Below are 13,588 nucleotides of genomic sequence, written 5' to 3' on the forward strand. Positions count from 1 at the left end.
ATATTGACACATGTTACATATTGTATGGATCTTGAAGACATGCTTTATGAAATAAGCCAGCCACAAAACAACAAGTACTGTATGATTGCACTTATATGGCATTCTTAAGTAGTTAAGTAGTCGGATCCACAGAGACAGAAAGCAGAGCGGTGGCTCTCCAGGCTGCGGAGGCAGCTTTAGGATGGAGTTAACATTTAACGGGTATAGAGTTTCAGTTGGGGAGGATGAAAAAGTTGAGGAGGTAGACAGAGGTGATGATGGTTGCACAAGAGTCTGAATCTAATTAATGTCACAGAACCGTACCCTTTAAAATGGTACATTTTGTGTAATTTTATAATAAAAAATGTTGAAAAAAGTTACATGCCATATGATTCCATTTATATAAACATATGTGAAAAAAACAATAATACAGTAACAGAAATGGAGAACAGATTAGTCATAGCGGTGGGGGCAGAGGGGGAGGCGGACGTGTCTCAAAAGGTCCCTCCACCGCCTTAGTGGTGACAGGGACCCTGCCTGTCTGGAGCCTTGCACTGCCACGCAGACCTTAGCTAACGCAAGTTTCCGTTCCTCAGATGAAGAGACCGAGGCCCAGAAAGCTCGCACCCTGTGAGAAGAAGCTGGCCAAGCCTGGCCTCTCTCCCTCTCCCACTTTCAACAAAACCAGGGAGTGGAGCAATTTCTGAATAGCCGAGAGCTGAGCTGTCCAATCAGAAGCCATCAGTATGTGGCTGTCACGCACTTGAAAGTGGCTGGTCTGAACTGAGATGTGCCCTAAGTGTCAAACATACACAAGAGTTTGAAGAGTTCATATGGAAAAAAAGAAGGCAAAACATCTCATTTGTCTTTTTAATACTGATTACATGTTGAAATGGTAATGTTGTGACATACTAGGTTAAACAAAATACATTATCAAAATTAATTTCACCTGTTTCTTTTTACTTTTTTGATGTAACTACTAGAAAATGTGAAGTTACGTACATGGCTTGAATCATACTTCTGTTGGCCACTGTCATGTTAAGAGTGTAAATCTGGAAACTACTTTGGAGTCATTTAGAATGACAGTTTTATAAATGCTAGTTAATAATTAGAGTATTCCGAAAAAGGCAAGTATTTTTCAAAGAATATGCTGGTCTGTACATTGCCAAGGAAACAAAAAGACTGTTTTAAATACACACTGAAATGGGAGGAGGGGGAGCAGGGGATTAGTAACAAAATTACTAATCAGAAGCAACCTACAAAAGGAAAAATGAAAATTACTTCCTCTAGAAAATGAATATATGGGAGACGGAGAAGATGGCGGAGTAGAAGGACGCTCGCAGGTCACCCTCTCCCACAAATACACCAAGACCCACATCTACAGACCCACTCAGCCAACCAGAGCACCTGCGGAACTCTGAGAGAACATCGCCCTCTTCAAAAGATAAAGACGCCAAAAATCTGGTAGGAGAAAAGGAAAAAAGAAAGAACAAAAGGCAAAGCAGCGCGGGGACAGGTCCCGCGGGGAGGGAGCGGCAAAGGAGGACTGGCGCTCGCTCGCTGGGTCTCCCCTCTCCAACTGAGAGGCCAGTGGGACGGAGGGGGAGCCTCCGAGGCTCGGATCTGTACAGAGCAGCCCTTGACTAACAGAACTAAGTTAAACGGGCACAGAGCGTCCCCCCAACACCCAGCCTGAGACGCGGCCGGCAGCGGCGGGCAGGGCCAGGCTGCCCAAGCCGGGCGGAGGACGGGGGCGGCTGCACGGAGGCAGCCCCGGGGGAACGCAAGGGGCTGCGCACCGTGGCTGTGGGTGCACAGGGCAGAACAACCTGGGCCCTCCATAAAACAGCAAGGTTGACGTGCTCTCGGGGGAAGGGTGCACACCCCCATCTCTGAAAACCCGCGGAAAGTTTTGGGGGGAAGACAGGCGGGGCTCAGGCACAGCCGCCATATCCTCCGGCGCTTAGCACCCAGGCGGGGGCAGGGGCGAAACCTGCATCCGCACCGAAGGGCTTAGCAGCCTCAAAGGCCAGACTGAGACTGGCCTGCAGCCCAGGGCAGATAGGATCCTTCCATCCTGGTCCCTCAGAAAACTTGCTCCACAAAGACAAACAAGGAGCTGGGTTCTGGCTCCAAGCAGGGACAAGGCTGACCCTCGGTCTTCCCCGAGCCCACCTGCGGAGCGCCGACCAGGGCGGAGCGCGCAGCCGCACAGAGCAGCGGAGCTACCGGCGGCGCAAGTAGAGAGCGGCCCCCGCCTTTCGGGCAGGAACACAGCCCCTGACAGAGGTGCTGGGAGGGGGCACGACCCGCCCTCCTACCTGGCCAGTCTGCAACATCTGACTGCGGCATCCGGAGGGGCAGCGACTCGCCCGCCCACAGCAGAGAGCTGCACCTGACCCAGTGTTAGGAGGAGGCGCGATCTGCTTGCCGACAGGTGCTGGGAGCAGCACAGAAGAGGGCGCCAACGGAGAGCCTCTGAAAACAGCAAGCTGAGCTTCCAAAACAGGACGAAGAAAGACTTCACATTAAAAGCACACAGACTCCAGGAGAACACCGACAAACCCACCCCCCCTTTTTTTTTTTAAATCTGTTTTTACCTGTTCTATTTTCTATTACTCTCTTAATTTTTACTTCTTAATTCATTTCTATTTCTCTTGGGTTTTGATGTCCTGTTATTGATTAGACACAGGTTTCAAATACATCTATTCATCTCCCCCCCTTTTTTTTTTGAAAAGGTTTTAAAAGGACGTCTCACCCCGATTAATACTCTGCTTCAACTCGCTCTTCTATTATTCATTATACACTGTTTTCAAACCCTCTTTCTCCCTTCTTTTAAAATTCTTTCTCTCTCTCTTGTTTTTTTTTTTTCCTAAGTTCTATTCCTAAATAGGTATTAGATAGATAAAATCCTTAAGGACCAAAATAAACAACTGATACTCCATAAACCACAGTGCCAGAGAGGTATGAGCAAGGTGAAGAAGCAGAAAAACCTTTCCCAATTAAAAGAACAAGAGAAATCCCCTGAAAGAAAGATCAACGAAATAGACATCGATAGCCTACTAGATCAAGATTTCAAAAAAGGAGTGATCAAATTGCTGAAGGAATTAAAAGAGATAGTGTTTAGAGATATAAAATATGTCAAAAATGAAATTGAGGCTATAAAGAAGAGCCAAGTAGAATGGGTAAACTCATTGACAGAGATGAGGAATGATCTAATAGCTGTGCAAAGCCGACTAGATAATGCAGAGGAACGAATTAGTGATCTAGAAGACAGGGCAATAGAAAGCACCCATTCAGAAGAACTACAAGATAAGCAAATAAAAAATAATGAAAATAGCATAAGGGACCTATGGGATAACATAAAGCATCCCAATCTTCGCATAATAGGGGTCCCAGAAGGAGAAGAAAGATCAAAGGGGATTGAAAAGGTTTTTGAAGAAATCATGACTGAAAACTTCCCAAACTTAAAGAAGGAATCAGATATCCAAGTACAGGAAGCTCAGAGGGTCCCAAACAGGAAGAACCCAAATAGACCCACACCAAGACATATCATAATCAAGATGGCCAGAGTCAAGGATAAAGAAATGATTCTAAAGGCAGCAAGAGAAAAGCAAAGAGTAAGTTACAAGGGAACCCCCATAAGGCTCTCAGCTGATTTCTCTACACAAACACTACAGGCCAGAAGGGAGTGGCAAGATATATTCAAAGTCCTGAATGAAAAAAAGATGCAGCCTAGGATCCTTTATCCAGCAAGGCTATCCTTTAGGATAGAAGGAGAAATAAAGAGTTTCACAGACAAAAAAAAGCTGCAGGAGTTTAGCAACACTAAACCCATGCTAAAAGAAATATTGAAAGGGCTATTCTAAATAGAAAAGCAGCAGGATGCTACAGAAATGAGAAACTCACAACTGGAAAGGTGATAACTCATGAATTACAAATAAAGTAAACAAGAAATTATAAAAGAAGACATACAAATCACTGAGAGTGGGAGAGGGAGGCAGGGAAATATAGAATATCTTTTTCTTTCTTTTTTAAATTTTTTTAACAGTATGATGGGTTTGAGACCATGTTACTATCAGTTTAATAAAAACAGTTATAGTAATGGGTTAATAGATTTACAAAAAAGGGTAACCACAAGCCAAAAATTTACAAAGGAGTCACAAAAATTAAATAAAATCCATGAAAATACAAAGGAAAATTACCAAACCACAAAAGGAAGAAGAAAGGAACAAAGAGGATATACCAATTCAACTGCAAAGATAAGTTCAAAATGGCAATAAACACACATCTATCATTAATTACTGTAAATGTTAATGGACTAAATGCTCCAGTCAAAAGACACAGAGTGGCAGACTAGATAATAAAGCAAGAACCTTCAATATGATGCATACAAGAGACCCACTTTAGGGAGAAGGACACATATAGATTGAGAGTGAAAGGATGGAAAAGGATATTCCATGCAAATGGAAAAGCCAAAAAAGCAGGTGTTGCAGTACTGATTTCAGACAAAATAGACTTTAAAACAAAGGCCATAAAGAAAGACAAAGAAGGACATTTTATAATGATTAAAGGAGTGATACAAGATGAGGATATTACACTCATTAATATATATGCACCCAACATAGGAGCACCTAAGTACATACAAGAATTACTAACAGAGATAAAGGGGGATATTGATGGGAATACAATCATAGTTGGAGATTTTAACACTGCATTAACATCACTGGACAGATCTTCCAGACAGAAAATAAACAAGGCAACAGAGAAATTAAATACTACAATAGAAAAACTAGATTTGGTGGATATTTTCAGAGCATTACACCCCCCAAAAATAGGATATACATTCTTTTCAAGTGCACATGGAACATTTTCCAGAATCGATCATGTACTTGGGCACAAAAGAAACCTCAACAATTTTAAGAAGATAGAAATTATCTCAAGCATCTTTACTGACCACAATGCCATGAAACTGGAAATCAACAACAGAGAAACAAAGGAGAAAAAAAGGAAAGCATGGAGATTAAACAATATGTTATTGAAAAAACAATGGATCAATGAGGAAATCAAAGCTGAAATTAAAAAATACCTTGAGACAAATGATAATGAAAGCACAACCACTCAAAACCTATGGGACACAGCAAAGGCAGTGCTAAGAGGGAAGTTTATAGCGATACAGGCCTTCCTCAAAAAAGAAGAACAATCTCAAATAAACAGTTTAACCCACCACCTGAATGAATTAGAAAAAGAAGAACAAAAAGCCCCAAAAAGCAGCAGAAGGAAGGAAATAATAAAGATCAGAGAGGAATTAAATACAATAGAGATTAACAAGACCATAGAAAAAATCAACCAAACCAAAAGCTGTTTTTTGAAAAAGTAAATAAAATCGACAAACCTCTGGCCAAACTCACAAAGAAGAAAAAAGAGAGAGCACAAATTAGCAAAATAAGAAAGGAAAATGGAGAAATTACAACAAACAAAATAGAAATACAGAATATCATACGAGAATATTATGAAAAACTATATGGAGCCAAACTGGATAACCTAGAGGAGATGGACAAGTTTCTGGAAACATACTGTCCACCAAAACTGAATCAAGAAGAATCTGAACACTTGAACAATCCGATCACTAGAAAGGAAATAGAAATAGCAATTAAAAACCTCCCTACAAATAAAAGTCCAGGACCGGACAGCTTCACCGGGGAATTCTACCAAACATACAAAGAAGAACTCATACCAGTCCTTCTCAAACTCTTCCAGACAATTGAAAAGGAGGGAATACTCCCAAACTCATTCTATGAAGCCACCATCACCCTGATACCAAAACCAGGCAAAGACACTACCAAAAAAGAGAATTATAGGCCAATATCACTGATGAACATAGACGCCAAAATCCTCACCAAAATTTTAGCAAATAGAATCCAACAACACATAAAAAAGATTATACATCATGACCAAGTGGGGTTCATCCCAGGGACACAAGGCTGGTTCAACATACGCAAATCAATCAATGTAATACATCACATCAACAAGAGAAAGGACAAAAACCACATGATCATCTCAATCGATGCAGAAAAAGCATTTGATAAAATTCAACACCCATTTATGATAAAAACTCTCGCCAAAGTGGGTATAGAGGGAACATATCTCAACATAATAAAAGCTATATATGACAAACCTACAGCCAGCATAGTACTCAACGGTGAAAAACTCAAAAGCTTCCCACTAAAATCTGGGACAAGACAAGGATGCCCACTATCACCACTCCTATTCAACATAGTCCTGGAAGTCCTAGCCACAGCAGTCAGGCAAGAGAAAGAAATAAAAGGGATCCAAATTGGAAAAGAAGAGGTAAAAGTGTCATTATATGCTGATGACATGTTACTATATATAGAAAACCCTAGAAGGTCCACACAAAAGCTACTAGAGCTGATTGAAGAATTCAGCAAGGTAGCAGGTTACAAAATTAACATTCAAAAATCAGTTGCATTTCTTTACACTAACGATAAATCAACAGAAGAAGAAAGTAAAGAAACAATCCCCTTTAAAATAGCACCCAAAGTAATAAAATATCTGGGAATAAATCTAACCAAGGAGGTGAAAGAATTATACACAGAAAACTATAAACCATTGATGAAAGAAATTAAAGAAGACTTTAAAAAATGGAAAGATATTCCATGTTCTTGGATTGGAAGAATCAATATTGTTAAAATGGTCACACTGCCCAAGGAATCTACAGATTTAATGCAATCCCTATCCAATTACCCAGGACATATTTCACAGAACTAGAACAAATCATAATAAAATTTATATGGAACCATCAAAGACCTAGAATTGCCAAAGCATTACTGAAGAGAAAGAAAGAAGCTGGAGGAATAACTCTCCCAGACTTCAGACAATACTATAGAGCTACAGTCATCAAGACAGCATGGTATTGGTACCAAAACAGACATATAGACCAATGGAACAGAACAGAGAGCCCAGAAATGAACCCACAAACTTTTGGTCAACTCATCTTTGACAAAGGAGGCAAGAATATACAATGGAATAAAGACAGTCTCTTCAGCAAATGGTGTTGGGAAAACTGGACAGCAGCATGTAAAACAATGAAGCTAGAACACTCCCTTACACTATATACAAAAATCAACTCAAAATGGATTAAAGACTTAAACATAAGACAAGATACAATAAACCTCCTAGAGGAAAACATAAGCAAAACATTATCTGACATACATCTCAAAAATTTTCTCCTAGAAGAAATAAAAGCAAGAATAAACAAATGGGACCTAATGAAACTTACAAGCTTCTGCACAGCAAAGGAAACCAGAAGTAAAACAAGAAGAAAACCTACGGAATGGGAGAAAATTTTTGCAAGTGAAACCGACAAAGGCTTGATCTCCAGAATATATAAGCAGCTCATACAACTCAATAAGAAAAAAATAAACAACCCAATCCAAAAATGGGCAGAAGACCTAAACAAGCAATTCTCCAAGAAAGACATACAAATGATCAAAAAGCACATGAAAAAATGCTCAATATCACTAATTATCAGAGAAATGCAAATCAAAACTACAATGAGGTATCACCTCACACCAGTCAGAATGGCTGTCATTCAAAAATCCACAAATGACAAATGCTGGAGAGGCTGTGGAGAAAGGGGAACCCTCCTACACTGCTGGTGGGAATGCAGTTTGGTGCAGCCACTATGGAAAACAGTGTGGAGATTCCTCAAAAGACTAGGAATAGACTTACCATATGACCCAGGAATCCCACTCCTGGGCTTGTATCCAGAAGGAAATCTACTTCAGGATGACACCTGCACCCCAATGTTCATAGCAGCACTATTTACAATAGCCAAAACATGGAAACAGCCTAAATGTCCATCAACAGGTGACTGGATAAAGAAGAGGTGGTATATTTATACAATGGAATACTACTCAGCCATAAAAACCGACAACATAATGCCATTTGCAGCAACATGGATGCTCCTGAAGAATGTCATTCTAAGTGAAGTAAGCCAGAAAGAGAAAGAAAAATACCATATGAGATCGCTCATATGTGGAATCTAAAAAACAAAAACAAACAAACAAAAACAAAGCGTAAATACAGGACAGAAATAGACTCACAGACAGAGAATACAGACTTGTGGTTACCGGGGGGTGGAGGGTGGAAGGGATAGCCTGGAATTTCAAAATTGTAGAATAGATAAACAAGATTACACTGTATAGCACAGGGAAATATACACAAAATGTTATGATAACTCACAGAGAAAAAAATGTGACAATGAGTGTGTATATGTCCATGAATGACTGAAAAATTGTGCTGAACACTGGAATTTGACACATTGTAAAATGATTATAAATCAATAAAAAATGTTAAAAAAAAAAAGAAAATGAATATATGTATGTTCATGTATGACTGAAGCATTGTGCTGTACACCAGAAATTGACACACTGTAAACTAGCTATACTTCAATAAATATAAATCTATGTTTGTGTATGTATGTATATATATATATACACACACATACATATACAAAAAAAAAATTACTTCCTCTGGGAAGAAACGCAAACCCTCACAGTATATGTACTAAAGGAACTGGGGGTGGGGGGGTCACTTTACAGATGCTAAGGGAAGAAACAGTCTATTCCCCTAGCTCATTTACTTCATGTATTTTTGACATTTTGATGTTTGTATAACGTTCTTAAGCTACTGATAAATAGCTTATACTTATAAACAAATAATCCCTGAATAGGTAAAAACAAATTCTAGGAGGAAAAGGCATCGCAACTCAACTGAGAGGTGCCTTACCTGGGCTGACGACCACCCAGCCGCCCCGCTCCTGCTGGTGCATCCACGCTCTCCAGCCTCGAGCGCCCTTCTCCCCAGCCCGCGGCTCTCCACTGTCCCAAAAGGGCTCAAAGAATTCCACCTGTCCGGATTTAAAACATGGAGGTTAGGCCACCTTGTCCACGACTGCTGAGTCACTGGGCAAAATAAATGCTGACTGGCGTAACAGGGGCTTACGATTCCTGAAATCTTGCTCGTTGTTAGTCTTGGGAGGAGATACCTGATACACACGTCAAAACAGAAAAAACAATTATCCAGTGTGACAGGCAGCCACCAGGCTAGCCTCCCGTGACCCTGCCCCGGCCTTGTGGTATTCACACCCTTGAGCATGGGCTGGACCTAAGTGACTTCTCCCAACAAACAGAACATGGCACAAGGAGATGGGATGGCACCTCTGAGCTTAGGTTACAAAAAGCCTGGCCAAGCCCGAGAGGGACCTGCAGCCGGGGAGGAGAAGGCTGGTTTCCCAGCTCTGACGCTGGCAGGCCAGTCTAACCAGGACAGTGGCACTGCCAGTTCCCAGAATGCCACGGGGCCCCCTAACTAGTAACCGAAGTCAAGTTGCCGCTAAGAACTTTTGAGGGGAAGGGGATTCAAAGTCTTTTTATTAGTTGAAGTTTAGTTGATTTACAGTATTATATTAGCGAAGTTTCCACAGGACAGACTGTGAGCTCGAGGGCCTGACCACATCTCAGTTACGGTGTGTTCCCAACACCTGGCACAGGGCCCCCACAGAGCGCAGACTCAGTAAATGCTTGCTGGCTCAGCGCTGAACATGGTAGGCACCCAGTGAATAAAAAGGTCCACATGTGACAGCCTGGCCCGTCCCTCCTTCATCTGGCCGTCAGTCCGCAGTGTGCGGGAGCGGACCAAGGGCAGCAGTTCCGCGTGGGACGGAATGTGAACACTGCAACCCACAGCAGAGCAATCACATCATCACCTGACAATCAGGACTTTAAGACTGAGCCAGTAACCTGCTCAATGAAAGCTTGTGTAGGAAACCTTTTGAAGAGGACGAGCAGGCTTCCAAAGGGCTCAGAGTGGGCCAGGAGCCGCAGGACTGCCCGGCCAGAGCCACGCACCCCAGGAAGAGGGCAGAGACCCGGACTCCGAGTGCACACAGCAGCCACCCAGGGAGGGGAAACGCAAGGCTACCCTCCCTCATTACAGGGTTTGCTCTTATCAAAGGGATGGAAGAAAGCACACTTAAGAGAAAGACTCTGCCTATTTACTATGTTTATGCTACCAATGTCTCTGTTATAAAGATGTGGAATGTCACTAAACTAAAATTTCAAAGTTGTCGTGTAAATGCTCTGAAACTACAGACCTCTTATTTGCAGGATGCCTACCATGTTCAGCTCTGTGCCAACAAGCACTGAGTCCCCACTGTGTGCTGGGCACGGTGCCAGGTGTTAGGAACACATGTTGTGCTGAGACGTGGTCACGTCCTCCAGAATATTTACAGCCTCAAGTATGTGGGTCCAGACTCCCTTCAGTCCCTCATCAGCACCTACTGTCATCACAGATGGCAAGTGTCGGCAAAGGGGTGGGGATGAGGGCGATTCAGATCCTGACCTCCAGCCACACACCCAACACTCTGCAGAGGCTAAGAATCACTTCGGTAGCACAGCGTGTTCTTAAAACAGCAAAGCGTGTCTTACGATAACTGTATTATCTGCCTTATTGTACTAACAACCAGTTATACCAATACTAACCAATATTTTGTCTAGGAAAAAAACGTTAAAAATAATGATAAAAGTAGTCTTTACAGGCAATTCATAAAAACTCCACAAGATGGAGACCTTAGCCTCTTGTGAAAGACCTTTGAAAGTTCACTGTAAATTCAGATATCCTATCCATCTCCCGCCAAACCCTCTGTGCCAAGTAGGAAACAGTTTTCTTGAGTGGAAAAAGGAAAAAGAAAGTTTTTCTTATGGACAGCTCTACAGTGAGGTTTTTTTTTAATTGCTACATATCACAAATACTGGCAATGTTCACTCATCATCTAAACAATTAACCCCTCCCCAGTTAGAATCAGTGTTGACAAAGCACCAAGGTGTAAGGTCATTTGCAACTCCGGCAAAGATTTTAGGTAGTGGGAAGGTTAACTGGGGAAGGTTAGCACGAGACCCAGACTAGACTGCACGGAGGAAGGACAGAGCACCCGTGGTTCAGAAGGCACGACAACTGTCTCCCGGTGGGTGGGGACAGTGAGCATTTAAACGGGGAGGAGGGCCATAAGTGAGGGCAAAAAGGAACATAAGTGAGTCTTTATCTCTGGGAAAGTGGGGGGGATCTTCTTTCCTCTTCTCCACGTTTCACTACTTTCATTCGGGAATTTCCCTTGCAGTGCCAGTATATTTCTGAGGAATAATCCTCAACAGGACTGGTGCAAAGGAGGATGGATATAAATATTTAAAAAACACTACCACCACCTCCCACTATCCACACCCACCACCAGAAGAGGAGGGACAGGAGGGCAGGGAGGCAGAATGGTACCTGTCCTTTGGTAGGCAGATCTTTCACGCTGTCGGGTTTGAAGAAGGTGAAGTCAACCATGGCCTGGAACAGAGAGACCGCCTTCTCCGCGTGCCCGGCCTGCCGCAAGAAGTGGCACTGCTGAAGAAAGAGAGCTGAAGGCAGGGAGAGCAGACGGGGACAAGCTGGTTAACACCTCTCAAAGGGGAGAACGTCACCTCTACAAACATGCAGTTAAACACCCAGAACACCTTTTCCCTGAGATCAATGACTGTTATGTTTTTGAAGACATACATGTCCTGATTTAGAAGGGCTCACATTAGGACTACAATCAAGTTTATTCAGTCTGATTTTTAAATGAAACCGCCACAGAGTACAAATATTAACAATAAAATAAGGCAAGAGGTTGGTCTGAATACTGGTTATCAAATACTCAAAGCTCACTGTTACACGGAAAAATTCCAGGGAAAAAAATGGCAGATTAGATTTTTTTAGCAGAAAGCAAAGATGTGTACTCAGCTGATCACTAGATGGCATTATTCACCAGCAGATTTTCATCGTGTACTCGGTCTGCTGTAACAAATCAGGGTTCCATGTCTGAAGATTTCAGTTGGTCTTAACTGTGGTATAGTCCCATCTACCAAATACCATTAAGCCACCTGAGCATATCACAAATGACATCAAACATACGGCTCTAAGTCCGTCAGGTAAACCATTATTATTTCCAGAGCAATATATTTCTATCTTTAGAATTAGTAGCAATATTCAGTAACAGGGATTTGATCAAATGAACGTCTGCTATGCGCCAGACACTGAGCTGGACTCAACACGTATTATTGCAGCCGACATGCACAATAATCCTGGAAAGCAGGTATCGTACTGTTGTTGCTGAGGGAGGAACCAGAGCTCAAACAGGTGGAGGAACCTACCCAAGGTCACACGAGAACCAATGAAGGGCAAACCCAGGATTCAAGTCAAGAGTGATACGCTCCAGTTCCTGCATAACATGAGGTCTCCCATATCTCATTACTGGACAAACTGTACATGCCAAAAAAGTTAACAGTATAACAATATCAATGACCTATATCTATACAGTGATTCCCAGCTGGTCAGAGCGTCCTACAGGACTGAGACTCTGTGACTGGGTGAGAGGAATACAGGCATCTCAACAGACAAGCCACCCACAGCCACAGCAGTTAGGTTTACTTGATTAATAGGTCGAAAAGTTGGAACTTCTAGTCTAGTGACGCTTCCCTAACTCTACTGTTTCTAATGCTCCCCACCACCAAGACGCTGGAAGGGGGAGACCCTGTTATCAAAAGAAGTCATAGTACTTTTTTAAAAAATCAGTTTTATTGATTTAGACTTTCCTAAGACTTTCCTAAATTCAACCAAAAATAAATCTTCATTTTCAACCAAAGCCAAAAGAAAGTACAGCTCCTCCCTGGTTAAGTGGACCTGGCCGTCGTCTCCTTACCAAACATGGCGTCCTCGGTGCCGGGCAGCTCGGGGTGAGATAAGATGCTGCCGTCCTTAACGGCAGACAGCGTACTCAAGCATTTTCCATACAGACTCTGAATTTTTGATACGGAAAAGGTGCTGAACTGGCTCTGGCAAAACAGAAGGTATTTCTGCCACAGGCCTGTATTGTTGGGATGCAGGAAGATCAGTTTCTGCCACTCTTTGAGCAGGGTCGGGGACTCCCAGAACTCGGTGCAGAGCTGCAGCTTGGCGAGCTTCAGGTCCACGCTGCTCTGGTTGCTTTCGATGGCCCGCTCCAGAATGGCCAGCTTCTTCTCCAGGACCAGCCGCAGGGACCGCTTCTGCTTTTCCTGCTCTCCTTCCTCCACGGAGTACAGGCCAGGACTTCTCATGACCTCGTCCTCAACGACAAAAACACCGATTTACAAATGCAAATGGAACTGGGGGACCCTCAGGATTGAGAGTGACTTGCAAGCCCCAAAGGGTTTCTCACCTCTCAAAATGAACTGTTACTCAGACTCTCTTGATGACCATTTATCACACCTTCTTCTAATGAGAACTCCTAGGGAACCCAGGCTGCCTGTACTCCCGACCATGCTTGGCCTCATGTTCCTTTCAACTAATTTACTGGCGCACGCTGCCATTTTAAACTTAGATTTATGTATCAATAACTAGCGTGCAGTGTCTAGAAAACCTTTTCTGAAGAGTCAGTTTTATCAGTAACACAGCCAAAAGTGGGACGAAATATGATAATTCTGTAAGTGGTTCAAAAAAAGTGTGGGACTAAGACAAATCCATA

At 42.6% G+C, this 13,588-nt stretch overlaps 1 protein-coding gene across 1 annotated transcript in view; it reads right to left on the bottom strand.

The window, feature by feature from the left end:
- NRDE2 (NRDE-2, necessary for RNA interference, domain containing) overlaps positions 1-13,588 on the bottom strand; it is a 50,032-nt gene that overhangs the window by 16,245 nt on the left and 20,199 nt on the right. The window contains exons 6-8 of the mRNA XM_010988232.3: positions 12,785-13,190; positions 11,329-11,462; positions 8,791-8,911 (exon numbers count right to left, since the gene is read on the bottom strand). Coding sequence (XP_010986534.2) covers positions 8,791-8,911; positions 11,329-11,462; positions 12,785-13,190 — 661 coding nt within the window. The remainder of the gene's footprint in view (positions 1-8,790; positions 8,912-11,328; positions 11,463-12,784; positions 13,191-13,588) is intronic.

Source organism: Camelus dromedarius, chromosome 5 (assembly GCF_036321535.1).
Source record: "Camelus dromedarius isolate mCamDro1 chromosome 5, mCamDro1.pat, whole genome shotgun sequence".
NCBI lineage: Eukaryota > Metazoa > Chordata > Mammalia > Artiodactyla > Camelidae > Camelus > Camelus dromedarius.